The sequence below is a fragment of the Pongo abelii genome, chromosome 21 (genome assembly GCF_028885655.2).
Source record: "Pongo abelii isolate AG06213 chromosome 21, NHGRI_mPonAbe1-v2.0_pri, whole genome shotgun sequence".
Classification (NCBI taxonomy): domain Eukaryota; kingdom Metazoa; phylum Chordata; class Mammalia; order Primates; family Hominidae; genus Pongo; species Pongo abelii.
The window spans coordinates 63,258,646-63,275,843 of NC_072006.2; the positions used below are offsets into that span (position 1 = coordinate 63,258,646).

Sequence of the window (17,198 nt, forward strand, 5' to 3'; positions counted from 1 at the left end):
AGCGCTTTCTCTGGCCAGCAGAGAAGCGAGGAGAAAGACTCCAAATCAGTCAGGGAGAGGAGTGGAAGGAGCCAAAACGTCCCTGCGAGGCCTGCGCTCATCAGCCCCCTTACCCAAAGTCTCGGGCCCCTGGCGCCAGGAGCAGGCTCCTGGAGCCGGAGCCAGCTCGGCACTGGAACCGGCGTCCTCTGGTGGCAGAGAGAGAGCGCTACTGGCGATTTTCGGACCGAATCGGCACGCTCGTCAGATCCAAGCAGGCGGGACTGGCCTGGAGCAAAAAGAAAGAGAAAGGAGGGCATAAGGACAGACCAAGGAAGAGGGGCTGGGGGGCAGCCTGGGGGCATAAAAAGTGGCCAGGAAGGAGCCAAGATTCCACCAGCAACAATTGAGTTGCTTCAGCCTCAGTCTAGGGTTCCAGGCCTTGAACCCCCCAACCTCACAAGGGTTGGAAAGTGAGGCTGGTGAACTTTCCAGCTGGTACTTTGATTTAAAAATAGTAGTAATAATTTTTTCACCCTAGTTCGGTTGGGTGCTCCGTCTTACGGAGCCCCAAACTTATTTTGAGAGGCCGCCACCGTGTTATGGGCGTGCGCAACTGCCTCGACGGCAATCATATGTCAGGACAACGCGATATCCCCCCTGAAATCGGGGAACAGCCCGAGCAACCACCTTTGGAGGCCCCAGGGGCAGCTGCCCCCGGTGCTGGGCCTAGCCCAGCCGAAGAGATGGAGACCGAACCGCCTCACAACGAGCCCATCCCCATCGAGAATGACGGCGAGGTCTGTGGACCCCCAGAGGTCTCCAGACCCAACTTTCAGGTCCTCAACCCGGCATTCAGGGAAGCTGGAGCCCATGGAAGCTACAGCCCACCTCCTGAGGAAGCAATGCCCTTCGAGGTTGAACAGACCAGCTTGGGAAGCTTCTGGCCTACACTGGAGCAGCCTGGATTCCCCAGTGGGGCCCATGCAGGCCTTGAGGCCTTCGGCCCAGCACTCATGGAGCCCGGAGCCTTCAGTGGTGCCAGACCAGGCCTGGGAGGATACAGCCCTCCACCAGAAGAAGCTATGCCCTTTGAGTTTGACCAGCCTGCCCAGAGAAGCTGCAGTCAACTTCTCTCACAGGTCCCAGACCTTGCTCCAGGAGGCCCAGGTGCTGCAGGGGTCCCCGGAGCTCCTCCCGAGGAGCCCCAAGCCTTCGGGCCTGCAAAGGCTGACTCCAGAGGAGGCTACAGCCCTCCCCCTGAGGAGACTATGCCATTTGAGCTTGATGGAGAAGGATTTGGAGACGACAGCCCACCCCCGGGGCTTTCCGGAGTTATCGCACAAGTCGACGGCAGCGGCCAGTTCGCGGCAGTCGCGGCCTCGAGTGCGGTCCGCCTCACTCCCGCCGCGAACGCGCCTCCCCTCTGGGTCCCAGGCGCCATCGGCAGCCCATCCCGAGAGGCTGTCAGACCTCCTTCTAACTTCACGGGCAGCAGCCCCTGGATGGAGATCTCCGGACCCCCGCTCGAGATTGGCAGCGCCCCCGCTGGGGTCGACGACACTCCCGTCAACATGGACAGCCCCCCAATCGCGCTTGACGGCCCGCCCATCAAGGTCTCCGGAGCCCCAGATAAGAGAGAGCGAGCAGAGAGACCCCCAGTTGAGGAAGAAGCAGCAGAGATGGAAGAAGCCGCTGATGCCGCGGAGGGAGGAAAAGTCCCCTCTCCGGGGTACGGATCCCCTGCCGCCGGGGCAGCCTCAGCGGATGCCGCCGCTGGGGCAGCCTCAGCGGATACCGCTGCCAGGGCAGCCCCTGCAGCCCCAGCCGATCCTGACTCCGGGGCAGCCCCAGAAGATCCCGACTCCGGGACAGCACCAGCCGATCCTGACTCCGGGGCAGCCCCAGCCGATCCCGACTCCGGGGCAGCCCCTGCCGCCCCAGCCGATCCCGACTCCGGGGCGGCCCCTGACGCCCCAGCCGATCCCGACTCCGGGGCGGCCCCTGACGCCCCAGCCGATCCCGACTCCGGGGCGGCCCCTGACGCCCCAGCCGATCCCGACTCCGGGGCGGCCCCTGACGCCCCAGCCGATCCCGACTCCGGGGCGGCCCCTGACGCCCCAGCCGATGCCGACTCCGGGGCGGCCCCTGACGCCCCAGCCGATCCAGATGCCGGGGCGGCCCCTGAGGCTCCCGCCGCCCCTGCGGCTGCTGAGACCCGGGCAGCCCCTGTCGCCCCAGCTGCGCCAGACGCAGGGGCTCCCACTGCCCCAGCCGCTTCTGCCACCCGGGCAGCCCAAGTCCGCCGGGCGGCCTCCGCAGCCCCTGCCTCCGGGGCCAGACGCAAGATCCATCTCAGACCCCCCAGCCCCGAGATCCAGGCTGCCGATCCGCCTACTCCGCGGCCTACTCGCGCGTCTGCCTGGCGGGGCAAGTCCGAGAGCAGCCGCGGCCGCCGCGGGTACTACGATGAAGGGGCGGCCAGCAGCGACGATGACTCCAGCGGAGACGAGTCCGACGATGGGACCTCCGGATGCTTCCGCTGGTTTCAGCATCGGCGAAATCGCCGCCGCCGAAAGCCCCAGCGCAACTTACTCCGCAACTTCCTCGTGCAAGCCTTCGGGGGCTGCTTCGGTCGATCTGAGAGTCCCCAGCCCAAAGCCTCGCGCTTTTTCAAGGTCAAGAAGGTACCCCTGGCGGAGAAGCGCAGACAGATGCGCAAAGAAGCCCTGGAGAAGCGGGCCCAGAAGCGCGCAGAGAAGAAACGCAGTAAGCTCATCGACAAACAACTCCAGGACGAAAAGATGGGCTACATGTGTACGCACCGCCTGCTGCTTCTAGGTAATGCGGCGGACTCTGCCTGCGGGCAGCAGGGCCGCCGGGGAACCGGGGAGGGGGTGGCAGGGCTGCCTGGTGGGGCTCGGGGCTCGGCAGTGGGAGGAGGGGGTCCAGCCAAAGGCGGGAAGAACTTGCTAGAAAGTTCCAGGGAGGGACCCTAACTTTGCCCTGGGAGCGGGAGGGGATCTTGGGAGGATTCGGGTGGCCGAAGTATATGCCCTCCAGGGAGAAAAGTGGTGCCGAGCGACACTGAGGGTCGTTTCCGGCTGGACAGGCCAGCGCCAGCAACCGTAAGCTGGAGAGGCAGGGGCTTCAGGTGAGCCAGGAACTGCCGGGGAGGGGCCCCGGGGCCCTGGGGCCCCGGGGCTCCCCTGGCTAGGCTGGTGGGGTCCACGGTGGGCTGGGGTCATTGGGGAAGGCGCGCCCCCGCCTCGCCTGGCACGGCTGCTTGGACTCAGACGGCTTGTCGTTGGTGTGTGTTGGTGTCCATATTCTGTGTTCGCCTGTGCATGATACGCTCAAGTGTCCCCTGTTCCTATCCCGGCACCCCCAAATTAGCCGCCGACTGTGTACTTGTACTTGGGAACGGGCTGTGTTGTGGTTTGCGCCATGGCCCGGGCAAAAAACTTTCAGTGTTCGCACACTCTGGTGGTACCTGCGCCCGGGCGCTCTGCGGCGAGCCGTGCGGAAGACACGCGGGGAAGGTGGCGGGGCCTCCCGGGAAATAAGCGGGGCCCCTGGCCTGGGGGAGCGGGGGATCGCTTTTCGCCGGCCTCGGTAACCTTGTTCCTGTATGTCTTTCTCTCTTTTTCCTTTTGCGCTAAGCGTTTCCTCACTTCTCATTCGTTCGCCAAACCCTCCCGCCTTTACAGTTGAAAAACCAGACACACAGGTATCTGAGGCGCCCGGGGCTGCACACATCAGTTCGGTATTCTGCACACACACAGCTCGCCTGGTCGGGGGATGGGGGAAAGGGGAAACACAACCTGCTGTAGGCAAGTCCGGATCCCAAACCACGTGGGGGCTGGTTCCAAGGGGGTGGGCGTGGCTGTGTTTAAAAAATATGAAATAATTTTTCTTCCTAGCGAAGAGCCCGAGGTAAGCCAATCATTTTTACAAAGAGTACAGTAGGAGGGGCTTGGTTTAAAAAGATGGGGGTTATGTGTTGTGAGTGGAATGTCACCTTTGTGTTTGAAATGCAACTAAAATAAAAGTTTTCAAAAAATGCTCTGAGTGTATTTGAAGTGTGTGGAAAAAGTATGGCAAAACCTTGAATATGACTTGTGAAAACAAGTAAATGTTTGCGTGTGAATTTTTTCAAGCAGCTTTAGCTGGGGGCAAAGAGGCTTGTCAAAGGTAAGGTTTTCTGCAAATTGGCTCTGGATACAAAAAATATATAAAGGTATTTTGATTACAGAAGTTAAAAATCATGATATTCTCATCAGGAGGGTATTTTGGTGGCCTTCTACCTTCCCCCTCCTCCTCTGCTCACATTTCCCCACCTCTTGGTGCCCTCCCCTCTCCAGGATCCCCCTCCTCACCCCACAGCAAGACCCTCTCCTGCATCTCCCAGTCTTTCCCTGGCCATTCCCAGTTCCCCACCCTCCCCCCGCCCCCCAAGACTTCTTAACTTCAAATCTGGGGCATTAACTATTTTTGCCATATTTAATCAAAGCATCAATTAGCAATGGTCTGAATATGTGGTTTAAATGAAAACTTCCAAACAAACTTCACAAGCTTAATTTTTACATTTTATTCTCTAAGACTTTCTCTAAGACCTTTCAAGGGATTTCAAGATCACAGTTTTTAAGGCTGCGCTACATTTGTTAAATATGTTAGAATGTGTGATGGTTTTTTATTAATGGCATTATTGGCATATAACTGTGCTATTGTGATGTGGCTCTCACAAATCACAATTTTAAATGTGAGGATCATTTTATGTATGCCCATCCAGGTAGATCATGACATTATCATTTACCCAAAAACATATAATATGGTAGTTGTTTTAAATTTCAAATGTCTCAACTACACTAAAGCTACCAAACATTAAATGACAATGCACTGGTTTCCCTTCAGACAACTGATTTTGCCATAACAGACCCATTTCAATATTCCAAGCACAGCTCTGGGAAGCAAACCTGTAAATTGGGGGTGGGAGGACACAAATGCGTACAGACAGGAGACCCAAGTGACAGCGTGTACCTGACCCCTAATTGTCAAATTGGTGATGTGCCTTACATGTGGGGCCTCAGTTGCCTCCTTTGTGAAATGAAGCTTTCCTAGCAGATCTCCACTAAGGAATGCTTTTGCACCACGATTTGAGTCTTCTATTCTTCCTGGGGTGGGGGGTGGAGGAGACACAGTCCACTTACATCAGGACTGGAGACTTATACCATAGATCGTGCAGCCATCAATCCTGCAGCAAACTGTCCATATTTGGGAGCAGTCTTAAGAATATTAGAAGTTTCCTTTGTCTCCCCTTATTTTGTCACCAGGAGTAAAAATTAGCTTTAAGAAAAGGAAATTTGCTAGGGTCACCTTGCACCTTGTCCTGGCTTTGTTCTCAGGTGCTGGTGGCCAAACACCTTTGGATACAGCATAGTCCAGAAGGTAGGCTGGTAAACCATGGGCCATGTCTAACATAAGCCTGAAATATGATAGCCAGTGTTAGCTGCTAGCTGCAACTGTACCACTGTAGTTTGTCAAAGCAGGCTACAGTTTTTGACCAGGCTTCCTTTTGCAGAGGTGATGTACCTCTTCTGGACCTGAATTATTGATGGGGGACAGGGAGAGGAGGAAGGATGAGGACTTACATGTAGGACTTTTTACTAACTTTCTAGTCCCAACATATAAAACAAGACATCCATACATCCCTACCACTGAAAATGCAGATCAAATGGCCGTCCTTTGATATGGTTGCTAATTTGTGACATGCAGATTCATCTGTTGCTTGAAAAAATGTATGTTCATGTGCTTATCCTTTCTGTTTTTATTGCCGGGACAATTTAATCTCATTACAGGGAATCTTAAGAAATCAAAGACAGAGAGAGAGAGAAAGATAGATAGAAATCAGTAATACGATTAAAATTCTAAAATATCTAAAGACTTCTTTTTAAAGAAGCCTTTTTCTTACTCAACACTATCCACCGATAGACTTTCCATGTTTCTGTTACATTTTAAAATAATTTTGGTGGCTTAAACATTTTTTAAAACTTCATTTAGGTATGATTTCCTCCTTAAGAACTGAAGGGGGCTAATAGATCAGAGTTTCTTAGTATCTGCCACATTTATTAAAATTGTGCAGGCAAATGCTATATATAATAATGGCTATTCTGCTATGATGCTTTATTTATACAGTGAATCACAATTGTATTGATTATTTATGCCACCAAGTGCAACAGTGATGCATTGTATTCCGTCTTGCAGAAGCACCTTTTTATTTTTCTTTTTTCTCTCTCTCTCTCTCTTTTTTTTAACATACAGCCATGTTTTTGTATTCTCAATGCCTCCACTGAGCTTTTGGTGTGGTGGGAAGGACGTGGCTTATCAGGTCACAAAATTTTGGAGTCCAGATAGATTTATTATTTTCTTTTTTCAGTCTCCTAGTAAGATTCATGCTTCTCAAAGTCTGAAATTCTACCTTGGTTTTAATTCTTAAAGATTTCTCTCAAAAAAATGTTTCCCATATAGGTAGATTAATGTTTAAAATTTACTCACATTATTTACCATGGAAAACTGGTTTTAAGCAAAAAGAATTGGGGATCATCCCTTTACTGTATGTATCCTCCTAACTTGAAAAGGAAAATCTCACTGCTCTCAATATGATTAGTAACCAGCAATAATAATAATAATAATAACACATTCTGATTACATTTTTTGTTTGTTTGGTTTGAAACAAAGTCTCCCTCTGTCACCCAGGCTGGAGTGCAATGGCAGGATTTCTGCTCACTGCAACCTCTGCCTCCCAGGTTCAAGCAATTCACCTGCCTCAGTCTCCAGAGTAGCTGGGATTACAAGCGTGTGCCACCATGCCTGGCTAATTGTTTGTATTTTTAGTAGAGATGGGGTTTCACCATGTTGGTCAAGCTGGTCTCGAACTCCTGGCCTCAGGTGATCTACCCAGCCTCCCAAAGTGCTGGGATTACAGGCGTGAGCCACTGTGCCTGGCCACATTTTACATTTTTTAAAGCCTTTCATCTAGTCATATTTGTCTCTTGAAACAGTCCTGGGCAATAAAAATGTGATAGAGCCCCATTTCATAGGCAAATAAACCAAAAGCTCAGAGGTTAAATATCAGGCACTTTTTTTTTTTTTTTTGAGAAGGAGTCTCGCTCTGTCGCCCAGGCTGAAGTGCGATGGTGTGATTTTGGCTCACTGCAACCTCTGCATCCTGGGTTCAGCGATTCTCCTGCCTCAGCCTCCTGAGTAGCTAGGATTACAGGTGCATGCACCATGCCCGGCTAATTTTTGTATTTTTAGTAGAGATGGGGTTTCACTATGTTGGTCAGGCTGGTCTCAAACTCCTGACCTCGTGATCCACCCGCCTCAGCCTCCCAAAGTTCTGGGATTACAGGCATGAGCCATCGCGCCCGGCCATAAGGCACTTTTACTCAAAGACTGCAAGGTAGGTAAAGGATCTCAAATTTCAAATTCAGATAAGATAATGCTTACCAGAAATGTGATGATAAGCTATAAAGCATTATTTAAATGTAAAGCATCATTATTCTAAGTATACTATGTGCTCTTAAAATCCCTTGCCAAATGACACGTGTCGAGTAGTCTGCTACTTTCTGAATTATAGCAAAACTCACAGATCCCTGGTTATAAATATCCATTGAGTACACATGAAACATGAGCTCTCCCATTTCGGAGATGGCTGTCATTGCTTTGGTAATATTTCATTTACATATTTGCTTTAACTCATCTGCCAGCATTGCAACATTGCAGTCTTAGTTTGTTGGGCTACTGTTTTCCTTTTTTTTTTTAATGCAGGTTTTCTTTAAAGTTTTTTGTTTTTTGTTGTGTTTTGTTTTGTTTTTTTGCAGGGTCTAAAGCTTTTCTTCTTGTTTAGGTTTCCACTAAATAATAATTAATCATTATAATAATAAAATGCAGTTACTTTTCTGCATAGCTCTATTATAAGTACAGTGTTAGAATGTTTAGAATCCTGGTCTGGATCTCATGATCTTATCAAAATAACTCTGCTCCATAGTCTTCGTAGTGATTTTTTTTTTTTAAGTATGCCTTACTTCTAGTCCAGGCTAATTTCCATTTAGCAAGCGTCAGTGTGTGGTCTTAGAAATCACCTTTGACTTTTATGCAGGAAGGTTAGTTGTTGTTGTTGTTGTTTTTAAGATGGAGTCTCACTCTGTCACCCAGGCTGGAGTGCAGTGGTACTATCTCGGCTCACTGCAACTTCTGCCTCCCAGTTCAAGCGATTCTCCTGCCTCAGCCTCTCGAATAGCTGGGATTACAGATGTGCACCACCACACCTGGGTAATTTTTTTGTATTTTTAGTAGAGATGGGGTTTCACCATGTTGGCCAGGATGGTCTGGAAATCCTGACCTCGGGTGATCTGCCCACCTTGGCCTCCCAAAGTGCTGGGATTACAGGCATGAGCCACCGCGCCCAGCCAGGAAGGTTAGTATTAAGCAAAAAATAAATTAATTTTTAGAGAAGGTAACCTAGATTTGAAATTCCCAATGCCAGCCATGCTCCTTCTTCTTTTTAGAGTTAGTTTTTCCTCCAAATAAAACTTACTCCCAACCCCAGCAAAACTGTGGCTCTTCAAATGCCTCTAAATAACTCTCAGGAGACACATCAGTAGCGAACAACAATTCATTTCTACACTTCTTGGTTTCTTTTACCTGTAGTAGCAAATGTGAGGTTCCTCTCAAACGCACTCATGCCATTTGCCCATTTAAAAATCAAATTTCTCAGGAGGAGTAGCAATTTTCAAGAGAGAAGGGACAGGGCCAATTGATGTCACAAGGTCCTCACCATCAATTAAAACAAGTCAACGGAGGGAACTAAAAGCATTGGGCAGCCTAATTGACCATCTCTGACCCCTTGGAATAGGGACTAGGAGACTCTGGCCCTAACACGCACCTTCACAGATTTCATTACATTAGACTGAATGGAGCTTTTGTTCCCATCAGATTCCTGTTCTGGCCTGTGGTCACCCTAAGCATAAGATCATGTTCTCTTTAGGAAGGAAGAGGAGAATGGATCTGAGCCTCTCTTTGGGAGTTCTGCTGAAGAGTCTGCAAGTCCTAAGTGGCCTTTATACAATTTAGAGACTGGAAGGAAGGCACGAATACAAATTGGGGGAAAGAAGCCCCTGAACAAAGGAGAGGAGAGGTATTTCAAAAAGAGGATATATTCTTTTTTTTTTTTTTTTTTTTTGAGATGGAGTTTTGCTCTTGTTGCGCAGGCTGGAGTGCAGTGGTGCAATCTCATCTCACTGCAACCTCCGCCTCCTGGGTTCAAGCGATTCTCCTGCCTCAGCCTCCCGAGTAGCTGGGATTACAGGCATGCACCACCACGCCCCACTAATTTTGTATTTTTTGTAGAGATGGGGTTTCACCATGTTGGTCAGGCGGGTCTCGAACTCCTGACCTCAGATGATCTGCCCGCCTCGGCCACCCAAAGTGCTGGGATTACAGGTGTGAGCCACGGCACCTGGCCTTTTTTTCTTAATTCCCCCCAAAAGAGGGCCAGCTACTAGAAGCAAAGTTACAATTTGAGAAATCTAGAGTCTTTTTTAAAGGGTAACATGCTCAACCCAGTGCTTGGCACATATAAGTACCCCAAAAATGTTTTGGGTTTTTTGGGTTCTTTTTGTTGTTTTTTGTTTTTTGAGACAGGGTCTCACTCTGTCACCCAAGCTGGAGTATAGTGGCATGATCTCGGCTGACTGCAACCTCTGCCTCCTGGGTTCAAGCGATTCTCCTGTCTCAGCCTCCCCAGTAGCTGGGATTACAGGTGCCTGCCAGCATGCCCAGCTAACTTTCGTATTTTTTAGTAGAGATGGGATTTCACCATGTTGGCCAGGCTGGTCTTGAACTCCTGAGCTCAGGTGATCTGCCCACCTTGGCCTCCCAAAGTGCTGAGATTACAGGTGTGAGCCACCATACCAAGCCTCGACTTTTAATTTTAGAAATTTACTTTTCCTCCTAGGTTTTTTTTTTTCTCCCTGCTCCAAGTGAGGTTTTGGGTTTGGTTAGTTTTCTGTTGTTGCTGGGTTTTTTTTTTGTTTGTTTGTGTCTTTGTTTTTCTGTTTTTTGCATTTCCCATTAGACTATTAACATGTAAGTTCTAAAAGTGCCAGCCATCTCATTCTGTCTTTCTGTCTCCACCTTTCAGAGTTCATTCTTTGTTTACATTTTGTAAATAAAGATCAACTCAAGAAGTAGACGAATGCCACCTTGCCACATTTATAATTGTGTGAAGTCACTCTCAGGTGAATGGTGTGCCAGAGAGAGATGAGGAGATAACTTACTTTTTGACTTGTCCTGTAAAAGTGTCACCTGTCACCCCTGCCTATCCAGCTCCCCCTTCTGTTTTGATTAGCTCCTAACTATAAATCAACTCAATACCAACGCTGAGCTCAAGGACCTGAGCTTGGATTGTTCTATGGTTATTACACATCAAAAAAAAGAAAAGAAAATGTGTTTAGTTTCCTTTCCAACAGCCAGATGGTGAACCAGGCCAGCTCATGGGAATTGAAGATGAAGAGACCTCCAAGAAAGAGGTAGGGAACAACACAACAAAACAATGTTTGACTTTTCATTATGTTGATCGTCACATGCTCTTTGAGCACACATGAGGCACACACCTTTCCAGTTAGAATCAGTGGAGCACTTTTCTACATGCAACAATTGGGAGCTATGCTAAGGGAAGAATGTTAGGCAACTGATCTGTGACAGGGCAATGGAAATTAAGGGAGTGTGCCTCTGTTGTACTTCCTTAGAGTAAAATCCCAAATTGCATTGCAGAGTAATTTGTTAAACCTCAGGAGTATTTAAATTCAGGAGTATTTTGACTTGTGGAGTTCTGCCCACAGAACTGCACATTCGATCTTACTAAATGTTTTTTAATGATTCAATTTGGGGCGAGGAGAGAGGTATAAAGGTAGTATAAATTGTTATCCAATCTCAAATTTATTATGAGTCAGTCAATGTTTCCGACATTGTCACACACACACTGTGTGTGGGACAGAGTAAGTACTTTTAACTTCCTTTAATGAGTTGATAATGGGAAGGAAAAAAATCTCTGTACTACTTTCTAAAGAGTGTCACAGTTGAGCTTTCACAAGCTCAGTATCACCACTGAGTGAGCATTGATTCTTACAAGGAAATTAAGACCTGGGCTGCAAGAGCCTCACCTCTCTCTTCTGATTTATCAGGCTCTTGCCTCTCCCCCTTCATCAAAAGACCACACTATCTCTCTCCTCTTTTCCATTTGAACAATTTTGCCATTCATCAAACTGATTGCTAATGTGCAAATTACATGATGGTATTTTTACAGGGAACCTGCATTCAGGTAAGTTTGAAGCTGTGGGATATTTGAGGGGGAAAAAATGAGTAATGCTTATCATGGTCCACAGAAACTGAAGTCAGACATTGTAGGACAGTCCAGAACCCAAGAAGGGCCGTGACAGGACCCTTCCAAAGGAAAGAGAATCTCGTGTCCCGTGTGTTAGCAAGTATCCATTCCAGCTCCCCCAGGGCTCTGGGACCCACATATCTGTGCCTCCATTTTTCTAGAGTTGTAGTAGCTGGTGGTCCAATTGAAAAAAATGAAAACAGGAAACCTGTCAAGAATAGATAGTGTTATTTAGGAAGTATATAGGTACTTACATTACTGAGACCACTTGAACACATCCTTTTAAATAGATACCTTTTTTAAAATCTATGGTTATGTAACATCTGTGTCCGAGGGATTTAAGCAGAAAGCCTTGTGGGTTTCTCTTTTCAAAAGACAGACCTTATTTATAATCAGCCCCTTGATTTTTTTTTTGGCCTTCATGGGCTTTCGAAATCTTAGGAAGTGTCCATCCTAATTCCTTATAGCTGCTCTTTCTGTGGCTCTACTAGAGCCTTCAAGATGCTGAATTCACTTATTAATTAAATCATTGACGTCATTCAGGGGGTTCCTTTTGCCCACTGCCCCCCAACATGGGAATTTTTAAATGACTGGCTCTAGAAGGGCCCAAAGATGGTGAAGATGAATTGATATTTCAGGTGACCACTAGATGGTGAGACAGTATAAGGCAGAAAACAGGTGGCATGTCTATGTGAAAATGAGAGGGATGGCCAGGGCCGGCAAAGGCGAAGAAGGGTCCCCCTTGACTTTTACCACCAACCCCCACCCCAGGACAAAGCTTGGATTCAAGTAGGCCCCAAAGCTTTAGCCAGACCAGCTTTTTACTTTTACGCTGTGAATTCTTCTAGTTAGCTATATGCCAGGATTTTAGAAGCATTTTGGGGGGCTCAGTCTAACAGAGGGGTCCTCCAAGTGGCTTTATTGACATTTTTTCATGGGGTGGTTGTCCTATGCACTGTGGGATGTATAGCAGCATCCCTGACCCCTACATACCAGACACACACACACACACACACACACACACACACACACTCTCTCTCTCTCTCTCTGACAACCAAAACTGTTTCTAGTCATTGCCAAATGTCACCCCTCATTGATAACTACTGCCCTAACATCATCAGTATGAAATTCTGGGGAGAGTTCAAGATCATACATACTGTAACTTGCATATCTTAAAAATATATATATCGGGGCTGGGCGCGGTGGCTCACGCCTGTAATCCTAGCACTTCGGGAGGCCGAGGTGGGCAGATCACCTGAGGTCAAGAGTTCGAGACCAGCCTGGCCAACATGGTGAAACCCCATCTCTACTGAGAATACAAAAAATTAGCCGGGCGTGGTGGCGGGCACCTATAATCCCAGCTACTCAGGAGGCTGAGGCAGGAGAATCGCTTGAACCCGGGAGGCAGAGGTTGCAGTGAGCCGAGATGGCACCATTGCACTCCAGCCTGGGCAACAAGAGCAAAACTCCATCTCAAAAAAAAATATATACATATATTTTATATGATATATATCATATATATATCATATATCATATATGTAAATATATATATCATATATCATATATATCTATATATCATATATATCATTTATATATATCATATATATCATATATGATATAGCATATATAATATAAAATACATATTATTATTTTTTTTCCAGAGAAAAAAATTTTTTTTTGAGATGGAGTTTTTGAGATGGAGTTTCACTCTTGCCGCCCAGGCTGGAGTGCAATGGCATGATCTCAGATGACTGTAACCTCTGCCTCCTGAGTTCAAGCGACTCTCCTGCCTCAGCCTCCTAGTAGCTGGGATTACAGGCATGAGCCACTGTGTCCAACCCTGCAGAAGTAATTTCTAGAAATCTCAGAGAAGAAAGTGACCCAGGTGACCCTAACTAGAATAGAAAAGGAAATTATTTCAGGGAAGTAAACAGTGAGCTGACTTTAATTAACCAAGTCAGTCCCATAGCTAGGCTAAATCAATGCTTAAATAGCCTTTACCCTTAAATGATCACATCTTCCACTTAGGGGTTCTTAAGGATGCCTTTTCCTGTAGCAGGCTAGGAATTCTCTCTCTGACTGGTGCACACTCAATTAATTCACTCTGCATTGTAGAGAAGGATGCCAAGACACGAAGGACCCATCTGTCAGATGGCTGCTGACAACGTATCAGCTCTAGGGTAGCAGGAGTCCCACTTTATATGTGTTCCCCAAAACAGCAGCAGAGCCTTTAACTGATAATGTGTACATACCAGCAAGCAGTGTGTGGGCCCCAGTTGCTGGGTCTCCCTAGTCCCAGGCCCATAGAGAACCAGCCTACTGCATGGAGGTGACCTATAACTTTTAGCAACTGATCTTTCAAGGCAGAAAGGTAGATTGCAGGACAGAGGGGCAGTGGAAGGAACAGCTCTGAATGACTGGACTGAGAAAGAGCATAAGATCTCTCAGGAATAAAACATAGCTATGCCAATAGAAGTAACAATCCAAGGATATTTCCTGGTCAAGAGTCTTGCGCTTGGTCTTTGATAAAGTGGACACCCCCTTCTCCATCCTAGGGCAGACTCTGTAACCATTATTTCTTGGAATAATCATAACAGGACTAAATTGTGATCTTAATTTTAAACAGTGGTCTAAGCCCCTAACTCGCATCTGACCAGCCTTTCTCAAGTAACCATTATGGAAGGGGACTTTATAACTTCTTTGTTATATTTTGATATAACACGTTTATATTTTTGCCCCCATTTGGTCTTTCTATATAGTTTTCAGATTGTAACATCTGAATTCATCTCATCAAGTTTTCAAATTGAAACATCTGATTGTAACAACCGAAACAGACTCATTAGGGATCTAATTTTTTCAAACAAAGGATATTTTTTTCTTTTTTTTTTCCTTAGGGAGTTTCACATTTATGACCTCTGACTTCATTGCAAAGGCCAGAAAAATAAATAAATAGATAGACAATGACCACTCTCCACTCCAGACATGCAGGTGTATTTCAACACTTTAGCTTTTACTATTAGGATTTCTTTAGGGGAAGGTGTAGAAATATATTGGTAGTTTAATAAATTATATATCAGACATGTAAAATTTAAAATATCATTTGAAATCAAAACTTGTCTGAAGACTAGCTTTTTATGTCACAAGTTCAGCTAAGCAAAGTGCCCCCTAACTATAAAACCTCCTTACTGCAGAATCCTAGAAATTACCAAAGGCAAGCGTTTTGAATGTTGATTTTGAAATTTTGCCTGTGAAAGTGCAACATCTTTCCAAGCAAATGCTTAGAAGACTCAGGGCAGAACCCAAAAACAAATGCCAGACGTTAGGGGAAAATTTTTAAAAGTTGGATTGCCAGAAAACTTCTAGCTATTTATAATTAGGCATTTTTAGCTGCTAAAAGGAAGCACATTAGATCACTTTGTTTTGCAAAACAAATGGCCAGTGTGGGTTTTAGGATGGACACTCCCAGGAGGGTTCCCCTTTCTGAGTGGGAGTCTTTGGAAATGTTCCCGATGGGATCCAGTCATTCTGGAGCGCTCTTATGAAATCATTTATCCTAGGGCAGTTTGGTGTTTGTGAGCTTACAGCGTTTACTCCTTGCTGTCTTCTACCATAGGTCTGATCTGATGGGGGAGGCTGTGGGCAGAGGAGCTCCAGCTCTTTGGGAGGGTCCTAGAATAGTACAAACAGCACTGGGTTAGAAGTTGGGGGTTCTCATTCCTGGGACCTTGGTTGATTCTAGAACTTTATTCTAGGATTCCATGAATTTGCCAAGTTGACATCGGGAAAAGGCTAAAGTTTGATTCTTGAAAGTACTGACAAGGCCCCATTTGGGAATGATTCTGCCAAGTATTCCTGGGGTCCTGCCATGGTCAGGAGAGCACCTTAAATTTGATGAGTTGTCAGGGAAGAAGCAGAGGGTATCTCTGTGTTCAGCTTTATGTATGAGAAAGTCAAGACGCAAGATGGGGGCAGGACAGGGACAGCTTGAGAAAGGAGGCTTGAGATTGAGACTTGGAACTCAGGTGCCAGGGATGAATCCAAAAGGCTTGCAGGCATCTCAGCCTCAGACTTAAGCTAACATATAGCAGATAGTGGACGCCTCTCTTGTTTCTTTTTCTTTTTTTTTTTGAGATGGAGTCTTGCTCTGTCACCCAGGCTGGAGTGAAGTGGCATGATCTTGGCTCACTGCAACCTCCACCTCCCAGGTTCAAGCAATTCTCCTGCCTCAGCTTCCCGAGTAGCTGGTACTACAGGCGCACGACACCACACATAGCTAATTATGTATTTTTAGTAGAGATGGGGTTCTCCATGTTGGTCAGGCTGGTCGCAAACTCCCGATCTCAGGTGATCCGCATGCCTCGGCCTCCCAAAGTGCTGGGATTACAGGCGTGAGCCACCGTGCCCAGCCAATATTTGTCTTTTTAGTAGAGACGGGGTTTCACCATGTTGGCCAGGCTGGTCTCGAACTCCTGACTTCAGATGATCCGCCCCCCTTGGCCTCCCAAAATGCTGGGATTACAGGTATGAACCACCGCAGCCAGCTTTTTTTTTTTTTTCTGGCCCTACAATCTTGATTCCCCAGAGTTAGGGTCTGATTTCAGATGTTAAGGCAGGCTCAAAGTGGGGCATCTGCTCTGCACAAGAAGGTGGGAGGTCAGAAAGAAGAAGCAAGACCATTAGGGCTGCCTTAGTTGGAGAAAGGGGGCTCATCTCTCATTTTCTCAGAAGTTTCACAACCCAGAAAGGGGACAGTGGAAAGCAGCCTCCTAAGGAGTTCTCGAATTTCTTTGTCACTTTTCCTTTTTTTTTCTCGCTCTCTCACTCTCTTCTGAGATTTATTTTTAAATAGGGTTCTTATTTTGGGGGGGCTTTCTGAGCAGGAACTACCTTTTTTTGGAGGGAAATAAATGAGAACACGAATTATTCAGGGCTGGGAAGTGGAAACAATGAAAGAAAACAAGGCTACTCAGAACCGGCTGGCAGATGGCGCTCGGCTTTTACTATTGACAGCCTGGCTTTCAAAAATTCACTCTTGCGCCGGCGCCTAAGGCAGAACCCGCATCCCCCTCCCTAAATCCTCCTTCCCAAGGACACAGCCCCTGCCCCTAAGGCTGAGGAATGTTTTTAAAAGTTTTCAGTTGAGCAACTGACATCTGACAAATCCCGGCCAATTTTAACTAGTGGATCTGAAGATCTTAGCCAAGGCAGGAAAGCACACGATCAGGTAACCTCCAGATTCACAGCCCTGGTGCCCTGGTTCTCCTGGGAACTGGTCCTGAGATCTTGGACAAATCCCTGGTTCTAGTTTTTCTCAATTGAAAAAACAGGAGGGATGTTTTTCTCACTTTAAAACTTATTTAATTATCTTATAAAGTTTCAATAGACAAGGTATGCCAACCCCCTATCCAACACATACTTTTTAAAATGTCTGTTCCAAAATGGCAGACTGTATAGGAAATCAGATGGTAGGGCCCTCTGTTGTCCTTTGGTAAATAATTAATAGTTTCTGGGTCCCTATCACCGGGAGAATCTTTGCAGGAGCAGAGTTTGGTGGTAAACTCTTTCACACCTCAATCAAGGGCTAGAAAAGGGTTCATAGGTGAGCAGAGCTCCAGTTTCCACCAGGGAAATCTAAGGGGCCTACCTGGAGAAGCTGGCATTTAAGACAATATGGAGAGATGGAGTAGAATTTGAGGTACATGGTCAATGATTATTTACAGAGAAGGGACTTGCTAGGGATAAATCATTGCTTTTCCATTCATGCAAGCATCAT

At 47.0% G+C, this 17,198-nt stretch overlaps 2 protein-coding genes across 5 annotated transcripts in view; both read left to right on the forward strand.

The window, feature by feature from the left end:
- The window catches only part of GNAS (GNAS complex locus), a 70,616-nt gene that overhangs the window by 11,890 nt on the left and 41,528 nt on the right, over nucleotides 1-17,198 (forward strand). The gene's annotated exons all lie outside the window — the stretch shown is intronic.
- LOC100442753 (protein ALEX) lies at nucleotides 672-2,870 on the forward strand. The gene has a single exon (XM_054541898.1). It carries the CDS (start codon nucleotides 769-771, stop codon nucleotides 2,818-2,820), a length of 2,052 nt encoding a protein of 683 aa, XP_054397873.1. The 5' UTR covers nucleotides 672-768; the 3' UTR covers nucleotides 2,821-2,870.

What these genes read in the sequence shown, in the direction of transcription:
- LOC100442753 (XM_054541898.1), top strand. Translation starts at nt 769, where the DNA reads ATGACGGCGAGGTCTGTGGACCCCCAGAGGTCTCCAGACCCAACTTTC.